At 44.0% G+C, this 14,365-nt stretch overlaps 1 protein-coding gene across 3 annotated transcripts in view; it reads right to left on the bottom strand.

Moving 5' to 3' along the window:
• ambra1a (autophagy/beclin-1 regulator 1a) overlaps window positions 1–14,365 on the bottom strand; it is a 68,711-nt gene that overhangs the window by 42,633 nt on the left and 11,713 nt on the right. For all 3 annotated transcript variants that reach the window (XM_030766134.1, XM_030766136.1, XM_030766135.1), the window contains exons 9-11: window positions 11,058–11,240; window positions 4,852–4,932; window positions 4,401–4,501 (exon numbers count right to left, since the gene is read on the bottom strand). In XM_030766134.1, coding sequence (XP_030621994.1) covers window positions 4,401–4,501; window positions 4,852–4,932; window positions 11,058–11,240 — 365 coding nt within the window. The remainder of the gene's footprint in view (window positions 1–4,400; window positions 4,502–4,851; window positions 4,933–11,057; window positions 11,241–14,365) is intronic.

The following is a 14,365-nucleotide window of genomic DNA, read 5'->3' as shown; positions in this document are numbered from 1 at the left end:
ATCCAATCTAGCCCCTTTGGCTCTGGTTCTTTCCAGACTTTAAGACACTAATAGACCAGAGAGGAGCTTTGATAAAACGCTGCACAGTGACTGCACTGCTGTTTATGCTTCAGTGTTCTCTCTCTGAAGACAGGTTTTAACTTTACAAAGTTTTAGTTTCTGCTCTGAGAGGAACTCTTTTGCAAAGCTGTGACCCATGAGGCTCTCTGATGAGCGGTACCTGGATAATCAGAGAAAGGATGGCAGGAGGGCTCCCCCACCCCCCTGTCCTCAGTAAAAGGCTCTGCTGTCAGCTTTACACAGCTATGCTGGCTAAGGTGTCTCTGAAATCCATATGACTCACCCAGCAATCCATATGAGGCTATTCTGGGATTTGAACAGGGGAGTAACAGGACTGACTACTCTGGGATGTAAACAGTGGGGACTTCACTGAGGTGTGAACAGTGAGGTAGCAGGACACACCGTGTAGGGATACAGACATACCAGGACTTCCTGACTCAACGCAGGGACATAAACAGTGAGGTGACAGAACTGACTTGATTTTGGAGCGACACCATAACAGAACTGACTTAGTGTTGGGGAAGTGAGGTAACAGGACTAACTCAAGAGCTAGGACGGTGGTGTGACAGGACTGACTCAGTGAGGTAACGGGGTTGACCAAAGCCTGGACAGCGAGGTAACGGCACTGACTTTGTATCTAGACGTTAGCGGCCTCTCTGTTGGTGAGAGGATAACAATGCCAGTTGTCCTACAACTCTAGCTCAGCTCCAAATGACGACAGACCCTGAGCGCATGCCACAGGTACCTCCATATTACTGATGTACAGCTTTTGTTACATAGTCCCCTGATATCATCTCTTCTTAACCAGCATATTCATATGATACTAATCTCCAAATAAACTCACTCGATTTTTCACTCCAGTGCAACCCCCAACTTCCCACAGCAGATGCCAGCAGTTCCCACACTGTGACCAGCATGTCCCACCAGTCCTGTTCACGCCACTGAGCAGAGCCCAACCTCACGAGCAAAATTAAAATCTCACTTTTATAAGTCACACATGGTGCACTTCATTCAACCCCATGGGTACACAGAATCAAATAAAAATATAGAACAACAACAACAGTCTGCCTGTGTGGAGGGCTTGATTTTTGCTGTCTTTAAGAAGTCAGTGTGTTTCAGCCTCTGACCAACAGCAGACTCATTAAAAAGGAGGAGGACAAAGCCAGCTGTGGCGATAACTGAAAAGCCTACAGTTGTACTGTCAATGCAAAAAGAACTCTTTCTAAATCCCATGAGGAAAAAATACACTGAAAAGCCACAACTTCACTACCAATCAAGTTGATTTCGGATGACCAACGTCTGTCTAAAACTATACGAGGACATGGTAACACAAGGAGAGAATCAGAAAACGCAAGTTGTTTTTCTTGTTTGCATAACTGCTGATCACTTGTGTGGAAATTGGAGTGGTCTGGGAACTGAAAATGGCATTGTAATGGACACTCGCCAAACAGCGTAACAAAGCATTGGAAACCCAGACACGAGATACAGGTACACAACCAGATATAAAGAAGGAGAGCAGCTGGGAAGGGACACAGATCAAGATAACTACTCAATTAAATGTCAGGGACCTAAAAGGTCTGGTTTTCTCCCAATCATGACCTGCCAGCCTTCAGCAATGTCCACCTGGGGTAGAGGGAAGAGGACATGTGGGTATGTGCTGACACTTTGTGGGGCTGGGTTAGGAGAGCCCACTGCAGAGAGAGCAAAAGACCAGGACAGAGTCAAATTTCAAGACGCTAGATGAGGAAAGGGACAGGGAAAATGCTGCTCTCCCTAACCAGCAGTGGGAAAGGCCAGTCAGCGCTGTTCACTATCTATGGTTACTTTCTGCGCAAAAGTGTTTTGCTAAAGGATTAAATGAAAATGTAAATGCATTAAAGCCACACAGTGAGCTGAGACGACGGGGAGAGGGAGAGAGAAAGAGAGAGAGAGAGAAAGAGAGACAGGGAGAGAGAAAAAGAGAGAGGGAGGGAGAGAGAGATAGTACGTTTGACCACAGGCACTTCAGCCTCTCTCACAACGCAGTGCATCAGCAAACATACATCATCCACCCACCGAATGACACAAAGGGCAGAGGAATAACAAAACTCAGAAAAAAAGCCTCATCGCTAAACTTCACATACCATCAAACCTGTCAACAAAACAGAGCATGTTTCATCTATCAATGTCTCCACAGCCATCAAATTTGCCATCTGTCTTAGGCATACAAAATCTCCACAGAAAATGTAAAAGAGCAGCTTACCAAAGCCAGAAAGAAAGAGAGAAAGGAAGAAAGAAAGAAAGAAAGAAAAGAAAAAGGAAAAAACAAAGAAAAAAGAACTGGGGGGGGGGGGGGGTGTAATCAAAAATGTGCTGATAATGTAAATTAAGCCCAGACTAATGAAATATGCCTTAATGGGGTTTTAAGGCAGCCTTAACAGTTGTATATGGAAGACTATATGGACTGACATTGATTTCCTGGAGTTTGTGATCAACACATTGCTTCACGCAAAATATATCAGCGTATATCCTAAATGACAGAGACACAGTGCCCATGGATTTTCAGACCAGCCAGCAGTTCTTCCACCTCAATATAAGAATGCCTGCGCCGTGTGCACAGGTCTTCACACCAGACATGACTGCAAACGCTACTGCAATCTCTCCATTCGGTCTGAGAGGCCATCTTGTCCAAATCTTCTCCTGACCCCAAGATGAAGACAAACGATGAGTGTGGTGATTGGCCGTCCCTTCGGCCCCTCCTCAGGTATATTCAGACAGACTCTTCACAGATGAGAAAAAGCAGCAACCTGAGTGAGAGCGTTTGTCTCTTAAAGCCTCGCTGTCTCACTGTGGAACGCTTAAATGCCTTGGCACACAATAACACTACAGAACATTACAGTTGATGAGATGCATATTGAAACCATCCAATATTCTGCAAGACCAATTATGCTCAGTGAATCAGTAATGGCTTACATTACTGTAGAAAGCAAGTATGTGCAAACTGGATAAAAGTTCCAGACGATGACATTACCAAAAAAGAAAAAAGAATGAAATTATTATATATCTGTTGCGAGATCTCAATCACTTCCATATGGGGATAGATACAGGAATGGTAACTGCTGACCTCTAGTGGTGCAAACAGTAATCACATGTACAAAATCTCCTTTGACAAAAAAACTTCTCTCTCCCCTTCTTTTTTTCCCAGTGTTGTTTCAGAGAAAACGGACAAACCCCAGTATGGGTTTGAGCGCTGCCAAGCGAGTGCCATTTCTATCAGGTCAAACACCACTCTCTCTCTCTCTCTCTCCCTTTCTCTCTCTGTCGTTTTTTTCTCACCGCTCGAGAGTGTTTCAAGAGGGGCATTTCTGGCCCTCAACATCAGAGCTCAGCAATTAGAGTGGGCTGAAGATGGGTTTTTCTGTGTGGGAGGCAAAGTAGACAAAGTCTGTATGTGTGAGAGTGTGTGTGTGTGTGTGTATGTGTGAGAGTGTGTGTGTGTGTGTGTGTACACAAGGCCATGTATGCATGCCACTCTGAAAATTGTGAGAGAGGTTTGGGGCTGCTGGTGTTTAGAATTAAACACAGTGTGGGAGGCCAAAAAAAAAAAAAAAATCTGATAATCCCCCCCCCACCCCAAATGATGACTATGAGCAGCAACTTAGTGGGAAGATGGCATCAGTCATGAAATGAATACATCTTTCTATTCATCTATCATTTTTTTATCTACTAGAGTTACACATACACAATTTAACTGCACACCTTTCACTTCTGACAAAAACCTAACAAAAAGAACGACCAGAGAGAAGCAATTACACCACGGCTGGGTGGATTCTTCCTTTTCCAAAGGCATTTTTAGCAAACGCTAAGTGTAGCGAGTGCACTGAGTTTGACAATGAGTTTGCTCTTTGGGGCCAGGCTTTCCAGTGTGGTTTGGGCTGAGTGGGAGGAGAGAGAGAGAGAGTTGTTCTGAAGCACTCTTATCGATGCATTCACTAGCGAGGCGGCACACTCGGAGCCATGTGGAGCGCCATGTCCACGCGTGGGGGAGGGAGAGAGAAGGAGAGAGAGAGAGAGAGAGAGAGAGAGAGAGAGATGCCATTTGGAATGGAGAAACCTCTCATCAGGCGTTTAGCTGACACTACGGTAGCAGGTATTACAGCATCAATGACTTTGAAAGGTTCACTTCTGATACACGGCGATGTGGGCAAGCAGCCTGTGACAACCAGATCCCAGACACACGACAGAGTAGGGCAGTCCCTCTACGGACAGCCCTGAGTTAGAGTGCCATTTTAACCACTGGGTGTTAAGGACCTATATGCAGTTAGACGTGACATGTGCCAGTAGAGTGAGGAGGTAGGTACCTGCTAAGACCCTGTTTACGGAGGAGTGGGTGGCCAGGCCTGGCTGCCCTCTCTCATGGAAAATTCCAGCATATGGCAGATACTCCGGCAGAAGGAATCGCCTGGAACAGGACGGTGGGGTTGCAACGGAAAGACAGAGACAAAGAAAAAAAAAAAAGAAAAAAAAAAGACAGTTAAAGATAAAAACAGAAACAATGGCAAAATGCCTTCACTATGGTGCGAGGAAGAGCAGAACTGTACTGAAAGAGTTACGTATGTCTGTGAGAGAATCTGTGCGTATTATGAAGCAAATACGTATACAGTGTACAGTGTCGAGCTGCTGGCGTCGTCTTGTATCTGGAGATATACTTACAATTTCAAATATTAAATGTATATCCTGTTCCCCCTCAGCACAACGACACAACCATCAGAAAAAAAGGGACTGATGGAGACGTATTGAGAGAAGCGTTACCTGGGGACGAAGCGCCCGAGGGAGGGGGCAGACATTCGGGCGTTGCGTGGAGCTCTGTGTCGACTCCGATCACCATTATCCCTATATAAGGACAAACACAGCCAATCAGACCTTTTTTTTCAGTTATTACACAAAGTATTAAAAAAGGGTTTTACATTCACTCCAAGAATCAATTGATAAAATGATTGAAAAAAACAAAACAAAACAAAACAAAAACAGGACAAAAGGTTGTCACTGTCAAGTTCACAGTTGAAATAATTCACACATTTAATCAGATAATCTAATAATAGCGCAGTACAGTAATAATCCAGAATGATGAAATGCCCAAAAATATTCCATCCCCATCATCAATACATCTGATGAGTGTCAACAAGGCAAAGCAGTGAAGGAGAAATGTGTAGTGTTATTAAATCAGGGAACAGAAATCTCTTTGATCAAACAAGTGAACAGGAAAATTAGAAAAACAGAACAAGAAAATGACCCAGGACAGAAGGGTGAGGGGGAAAGACTCACATTCATTTTTATGTGAATGCAAGCAGAAAATGTGCTGGTTTCATAACTACACAAATGAACAAGTACGGCTTTGCTTGGCGATCTGTTGTTTTTTTTTCTTTTTCTATTTTTCCAGAGTTTAGCAGTCATGTTGGTGGAATAATTCATGAGCTAAGAGGTAGAGATCAGATCCTGTTTCTATACACAGCCTGTCAAATGACCCAGCAGGCTTCTCTCATGTTTATTCCAACTCACTCACTGTTGTTTCCTTAGTTACAATGGCAGACCAGAGCAAGTTTAGTTTTGTAATAATCTTTTTTTTGTACAGACATTGTTGGCAAGTTCCTAAAAGTCAAAATATCCCTTTATTGAAGGCTTGGGTGACTGTATGATGTTGCGGTCTGTGGGAGTTCAGCCAATAGGGAAAGTGCCTTTAAATAAACCAAAGCCTGCCTTTCTCAGGGCACTCAGGTCATGAGGGAGGTGGGGGTAATAAAGGCTCTGATCTGCTGACCTCACCATCTTCATCATTAACATAACAGAGTGGGACTAACTACCACACAGGACTCACACTGTCACCAACACACTTCACTCAACATCAGTATCACTACCACACAGGACTCACAGTCACCAACACACTGCACTCAACATCAGCATCACTACCACACAGGACTCACACTGTCACCAACACACTTCACTCAACATCAGTATCACTACCACACAGGACTCACACTGTCACCAACACGCTTCACTCAACATTAGCATCACTACCACACAGGACTCACAGTCCACGGTCACCAACACGCTTCACTACCACGCTCCTCCACTAATCCATATGCACTAATCCATCAGTGAAATTAGCAGCTCACAAATGATCTCTGAGGCCCAGCACCAAAGAACTGGAGGAGTGACTGGGAAAGAAACTGAGGATGGGAAAGGATAAAACAAGTAGGATGAGCCATTTCCTTGTCTAACCCCTAATCTAATCTGACAAGAGCTGGACCCTGGGTCTCTGTTTACTTGTAAATATCCTTACTAATGTTATGCGGACTTAATATTAAAGCTTAGCCTAGTTATAAGGACTAAACAGCCTGTGCATACTTTCACATTACACTCGGTAAGTCTAATAATATTCTTCCTATATAATAAACATTACAAACAGCACGGGATACAACGGAATGAGTATAACTAACCAGTTTAAAAAAAAAAAAAGTAAGGACGAACAAAAATTTACGAATAAATAAAACTGTCATCTACAATTTACAGATTAAATATCAACCCCCAGAAGAGCAGATAATTTAAATCCAAAATCAAATAATTAAACACAAACATCTGTTACCTCACTAGTATAGCTACTATGTCGTGGGTCCCCGCAACTAAAATTTTCCAGCCGGCACTTTTAGAGAAACAAATAAACTCTCACAAGCCCTATTCGAGGCCTGAAGGGGTGAGTGAGGTTCAATCAGTACAGCCGTTACGCTATGGGAGCAAAAATTTTTTACAATACCTCTACAAATGCAAAAGACGGAAATCTGCACACAGTGCAGTCCGGTGCTCTGACGAGTTGTGCTACCTATCGATACGTGCGACTTAGCGGTTAAAACTTACCGGTCCACACACCCAGCATCACCCCTGCCAACCGTCAACTGAATTTTACTGGTAATGTACTTCAAACGAAGCCGGAGGTATTTCGGCGCCCCAGTGGCCTAAAGTATTATCTGGATTTCTTACTGAGATGTCGGCTGGCCACCGACTCCGTTTAGATATTACGTTTTCTGTCACAGTCCCAGTGGGCAGGATAAAACAAAACTATTTGGCTAAACTACTACAACTATGCTAGCAAACCGTGCATGTAGACTCAAGGTATCCTTAGGTGAAAATTGAAAAATGTTTCATCTATTTCTAGCATTTAGACAAGAACACCTTAATAGTCTGTCAAAACAATTCGTTATCTAGTACGTTTTCCATAGGAGAACCTAACAGACTTTGTAAATATTACTTAATTAGCTTAGAAATTGTTCGACGTTCATTTAATTAGACTCGATGGGAGACGCTTCTGACCGTTGCTCCTCTCTCTCGTGCGCTCCAACTTTGTCACCTCTCGTGCAGGTAAAACCTGCGTTGGCACTAATAAACTAAAGTTAACTAAATACACATAACTTATTCCAAACAAGTTTATGGAAATAAAAATACATACAAACACATCCTTTAATTTACAGAAAATAATTAAACCTGAATACATACGCCCTTATTTATTTATTTTTATCGGGGCTACACTTGTCAATGCGCTTTCCAGTTTAATGTTATTTCAGCAGTGTGGAAACACACAAGCTGTCGGCCAGTGTAATCCCAGTCGGAGAGCCACGGGACCTGACAGGACCCCAGACGGCCTGTTCTCTCTCATGATCTCACAAGCTTTATTTCACCCACCTCTCATGGTGGCCAAATGACAGCTCTGCCTTATACGACTCTACTATGTCCATTTAGTGCCGAACCTGCAATCAGCACTCTCCTCTCCAGCTCTAAGACTGAACAGATCTTGCAGTGAGACAGACCTAATAACACAGACCAATAAAAGAAAACAGAGATACCCACAAATCTTCATTACCTCCACATATGTGAAAGCTCATTGAACCATCTGCAACGTAACCTGAAAGAACCTGCTAATGGGAGCAAGTTCACCGAGAACTTTTTTAGTTTTCTTTTTTTTTTTTTTCCCGCTCCCCCAGAGATACACTTTAATTGACCTAAGGCAAACCTCAGAACACCCTGCTGGCACATCCATATTATGCTCAACTTACAGGTGAAGGCAAACAGCAAAACAACAAACACATAAACATCATTTGCTCCCTTCTCACGCATGAAAAACTGTTTTAAATTTGAATGTGTACTGTGCATTAGAGAATGTTATACCTCTTCTGATGCATGGAAAACTGGTTTAAACGGGAACGTGTATTGGACATGACAGAACACTGTTCCTCCTGTAGTGAAATACAGTAGTCTTCATTTTATAATGCAAACAAAATCATGGCAGTGGTTTACAGTTCATAGGTCAAGAGTATTACTGCACTCTCTCACTTTTACTTAGGTTAATTCATTCATTTGTCACCATGAAAAAGCCACCATTACTGTTACTACCACAATAAAAGACTCGTATACGGCTAATGACAACTCTATAACAAACCTACATCTTATTTTACAATAGAAGGCACATCTATGCTTCACTCTTCATCTGGTATTAATTTGTGATTTCGTTTTAATCTCACTGCAGTTATTTCTATGGTCGTGTAGGCCCCATAAAAAATTGAACTATACCAATTCACATAGGCCTAATAAAGCATTTTACTATCCTGTGACTTAACATCCCTGCTTAAAGGGGTGAAGAGTCATAATATTTTATAGTGAGACGCATACGTGTTTAAACATTATTACGGGAGGTTACTTAGCATGTTAAAGTTAAGGTTGGCCCGTCTCTGAAGGTCACACATACATGCACAAAGCCTCTTTTTTACCATTATAACTGACGGACGTCCAGAACCTACAGCTAGTGCCTGAGATCAGATTGTACGACATTTATGAAAACCCAATAAATCAAACGCAAACGATCTGAACGTGCCATGCGTCTGACTGCCCACAAATTCACCGCGGACGTCACGGCTGTATTCTGAAACCAGTCACACTCTTCATACCAGTCATTGCTGGCAGGGTATGATTTCCACCATTTTAACCTGCTGCTTTTATCTGACTCCCAGAGCTAAGCTAACTTGAGTATGTGTGTGTGTGTGTGTGTTTTTATGTGCGTGTTGTAGGTCAGAGCAATAAGAGCATTTACATAAGCACATTACTCTTCCTGTTGGGCCAACTCTACCTCCACAGACAGCAGGCTGTGGAGACACTCTCAGTGAGAAGATTCTGCCTCTCAAACCGTATCCTGCTCTTACTGACAAACAGGGCTGCTCTCAGCAAAGTCACCCTCTCCCGGAAGAGTGGGTCTTAATGACTGGCTTAGGTGCAAGCTTTCCTGAACATGACGCTCAGGAGAGAAGAGGGGCCAAGCCCAGCTCAGAGGCCCAGAGAACGTTACCGAGGGGATCTCCGCTGCCCTCTACTGGATGAGTAATGAGCAGGCATAGTGAAGGACATCTTTGCAAGGGGAGCCTCAGGCAGGACTACTGTCTCTTATTTCTGTTTTTTCATCACTCTTCAGAGACATGTTACATCAGACTTTGACCCAATTACCTTCTTCATTTGAAGCCAAGGTTAACGAGAGGTCAGGGTAAAAGGAGTAGCCAGCTCAGTGGCTTTCTGTAGCAGGTGGATAGGCAGAGAGGATAAACGTATACTGACAGCGAGTCACTCAGAGCAAGAGAGACTACTGAAGCTCTAGCCACAGCCTCCGTTACAGGGTTTCTGAACAAAAAGGCCCTCAGAGGCCTGGGGGCTCCCAGCTCACGGGTCACGGTGCCAGTGCCAGTGCCAGCTTTGCTCTCTGTTCTTCAGAAATGCCTCCCAGATGCCAGGCGGTGCACATTCACTCTTTGCCACCCTGAACACAGCTCCGAACTACAGACAACATTTCTGCCGTGTTTTTAATCTTTTTATTTCTTTTGTTTGGGTTTTTTTTTTGGGGGGGGGGGGGGGGGGGTTGTGTACTGCAGGCCTCTGCTTAACTGTGAGTGATACGTTGAGACAAGAGAGGAGCGCAGGGAACAACCAATCAAACATACAATACAGCAAACAGCTGCCTGGAAGATTAGCTCATAATGAAGACAATGGCAAGAACAGAACACAAGACCCAAAACAGTGGCTAAATTAAAGAAGATTAAATCTATGTTTGATGCATTTCGTGGGGCAATCTGACAGATTCAGAAAATGCTTGAGACAACGTCCACAAACATCTCTGAGTTCCCCTTACCGCAAAATGAATACTTCACCTCAAACTAATGCCTGAAAATATTTCAAACAACACTCAGCCTGACTCCAACACATTTTGACTGCACACGTGAGGTTATTAGCAATTCTGTGAACAAACCAAAAAAAAAAAAATCAAGATCAATCTGGGAAACACATCACGATCTCAACCTTTAAGAGGAGTCAGTCATGAGGAGTCATTGGTGCTGGGAGGTGTTAGAGAGAGAGAGAGAGAAAATGAGAGAGAGAGAGAGAGACTCTCTTTAGCACTGTTAGTCAACACTACCTCGCTGGGCTGAGGAGAGAAGTGGAAACTCCAAGAGCAAGTTTAAAAACTGCTCTCTTGATTCAAATGCTTCTAAATTTAATCTATTGAAGCACCGGGGTGCTTGTAAAAAAAAAAAACAAAAAAAAACAACTGGACTCCAAAGTTGGTTTCATTAAAAACAAAATATATTAGAAATACTTTGGTAACTTGTGTGGGTGTGAAAAACAGCGGAGAAAAAAAAAAGAGACAGAGAGAACTGCATGTTCCCTGTCTATAAATTCTGTTATTTCTGTATCAAACAGCATACATGTCTACACAGTGTCTTTCTTTAACACACCAACTAGTGCTAAGATGCCAAACTTAAGCTTTAAAAAAAACACAAAATGCAGAACATTGGATTGGAGTCTTTTGCACCAAATGTCAAAAACCTGACAAGCTAGTGGAGTGGAATGTAGGAAGAAAAAAGGCCTACATTCAGAGGTAAGCATGCTGAATGAGACAAAGAAGGGATAGGATGGATACAGATTAAACTCACTCGTATTCCTCAAAGTCCACGTCACTGTTCTCCATGGAAGGGGAGGGGTTGTTTGTGGGGCTGTCGGAGTTGGAGGGGAGGGGCCGCAGTCGGTTCTGATAGCGGAGCGACCTCTGACGGATGCTGTCCCGGCGAGACAGGTACTGGATCATGCGTTGAGCATAGTAGGCAGCAGGAGACAACCTGTACTCAAAAAAAAAAACCCAAAACCCAAAAACATTAATCTCAATGTCACTTGACCACACCACATACAGGATACAACTATGATTAGCATGATACAGACCAGCCCACAGACACTGAAAAGCCTAAGTCAGTGTTAGAGACACACAACTTCTCACACACAGTGAAACAACAGTATCACACACACCTACAAATACAAATGACACCACATATCAAACACACAGACTGTGTCACAATATTCCACACACAGAGCACTCACCACTTTCCCTTTATTAAACACATCCGTGCGCACACACAATACACCACTACTGCACCACTACCATTACTGCACAGACACAAACACACTGCTATCCTGTTACAACGCGCACACACACACACACACACACACACACACACACCTCTATCCCATTGTTACTCACACACACACACACAATATTTCACACACACACACACACACACACAGCTATTCCATTACTGGGCACGCGCACACACACACACAAAACATGTCACCATCAGGTAATCTCAGACAGAAACACACACACAGAGTAAAACGGGGTAAAATCCACATAGGTATTACACACAGACCCATGCTGCATTATCTGTCAGGCTGAAGAGAGAGAGGAATACTGAGCCAGACACTTATTAACTTTCTGAAAAACAGATCGAGCTGTTTGACCTTTTCAAACGGTTCTAATAATGCGCAGACCTTATTATTTACCAAAATCTCTCACATTTATGCACATCGATATTCTTATGTTGCCATAATAAACACAAACCAGTTTAAAATCTGTGTCTCTGGCGAGCCCATTACTGGGCACTGGTTCCTTTATGTAGCCAGCACACAAACCACTCTACAGTGGTTTGTGTGTCCGCTAATGTGGTTTGCGTGCCTGCTACAGCAGTTTGTGTGTCTGCTTGGTCATGTGGTTTGTGTGTCCGCTGCAGTGGTTTGCATGCCTGCTACAGCAGTTTGTGTGTCTGCTTGGTCATGGTGAGAGATTATTTTGCACCTCTGGAAATGTCAGTGGTGTGTCATCAACAGCGGGAAGCAGAGCATTACTGTCTCACACAGCCGAGAATGAGTCAGGGGCCATCTCTCAGCCCTCACACTCTTCACCCCAACACTCTTCCCCCTAACACAGCCCTCACACTCTTCGCCCTAACACAGCCCTCACACTCTTCGCCCTAACACAGTAACAGCCCGTCCACATCATCAAACTCACACCTCACACTAACACCCTACTCAAATCTCTCTGCCCTAACACTCCTCCCCCTAACACAGTAACAGCCTGTCCGCATCACCAAACTCACACTCTTCTCCCTAACACAGCCCTAACACTCTTCTCCCTCACAGTAGCACCCTGCTCAAGGCTCCAGCGTGGCAGTGCATGGCCCCATGGGAGTAACTGGGCATACATATACATCCTGTTTTACCAGAGGCATAGGCTTCCATAAGTTCCAAGTCGATGAAAAAAAAATCTCGTTCTCCATCTGTTTGATACCCATATTGTTATCCAGTGTATCAGGCCATACTACATGCAAACAGAACAAAACGAAAAGAAAAAAGGGTCTCTTTTAGCAGTTTAGAGACAGTAAAATGGCCCTCATGGATAAAATGGTCCTTTTCTGTTGCTCTGAAGTGAAATCATGTAGGGAGGGTAGACTGAAGAAGCTGTAGTGGTACTAATGAGGATACAACCCCCCCCATACCCCTCCAACTCACCCACCACTCCCACCGAAAAAAACTCTCAAGATCCCCATAATGACTGATACAGATGCCGGGATGACTGGCAGCCAAAGGTCTCAGAGAAGTCAACTGATGAAAAGAGTTTTGTGCTCGATTAGCGAAGACGGTTCTGTCTGTCTGTACAGGGCTGGATGGCAGTTGAAGGTTTGGAGTATTTCCTTCTATCGGGCATTAAAACTGCTACAGTGCTGATCCATAAGACGGAGCAGTCAGATCTGATCAGTTCTCCTGATAGACCCTTTAAAAGCTATGAATGTAATTACACCATAACACAGGCCAGACTCAGTCACTGAAGGCCACGTTATAACTTTAGCCCATTATTCATCTGTCTTACTCAGTCACCAAACTCATATCAAAAACAAGTTCAGCTGGCTGGGCCGCTCGTTCAGTGGGAAGCATTGAATTAATGGGAGTAAAAAAAAAAAGGATTTGCATTCGGTTTTGAACCCAGAGACGTGAGTGGCAGCAGGACGCGGCTGCTCTCAGGCTTAACAACAAGCCTGGAGAAAAACATCCATAGGTCACATTGCCAAATCGGTCTCACAAAATTCCACAGCCTCCTTCGCCTCGTCAATCACAAGTCCTTCTATTAATGTAGCCGTCTTAGAATGCTTTGGTATCCTCTCAGTTTCCCCACGATACTGAAGGTCCGAGAGCTAAAACCTGTTTGTGGAGGACTGGTCCTTCTGGAATTGTGAGAGCGGGTACATGGATAGATCAATCCAAGCGTCCAGAGCTGTGGATACGCTGTGTGTGGGTCCAGGAGGCTGACATGAATACATATCGGGCTCTCAGATCAGCATCCGTTTCCTAAAAAGCCACTGGTCACTCAGAGACCTATGTCACATTTTACTCTGTTCCAGGATCAGACTCATGACTGTCCCCTCTCTCTCCAGACACTCCTTACTGAACAGGCTCACAGAGAGAAAGGTTTTGGAGAAAATTTGTGCCCCTGAAGGGGGGGGGGGGGGGGGGGGGGGGGGGCTCTGTCTGATCTGATAACAGCTAAACAATATATTTCACCTCCACCACTCAGAATGTCTCTGTTTTATGGTTACAGTGCGAACTCTCAAACCATTTTGTAATAATTCATGGATTTACTACCAAACGCGGGGTTACAGAAGTCACAGAGAAGAACTGAAAAGCAGAGATGAGTGGAGAAAGCGTATTGAAAACTTTGGGATAGTTTGGAAGGACAAATCTCTTTCGCGACGAGATTGCGATGACCATATCATTAGTTCTCTCTGTCAAAGCAGAGAGTCCCCAAACACGCCCGGCCCTAAGCCGGCCACTGTTCATTCACACGTCCGGCGTCAGGAGACAGGCAGCTGGGCTAGCTTACAGCCCTTCCCCTCAAACAGGTGTCGCTTCTCAAGAGGAC

The sequence above is a fragment of the Chanos chanos genome, chromosome 2 (assembly GCF_902362185.1).
Source record: "Chanos chanos chromosome 2, fChaCha1.1, whole genome shotgun sequence".
In the NCBI taxonomy this organism is placed as follows: domain Eukaryota; kingdom Metazoa; phylum Chordata; class Actinopteri; order Gonorynchiformes; family Chanidae; genus Chanos; species Chanos chanos.
Note: the sequence above shows the minus strand (reverse complement) of the source record. Positions and strands in the feature narration are given on the sequence as shown.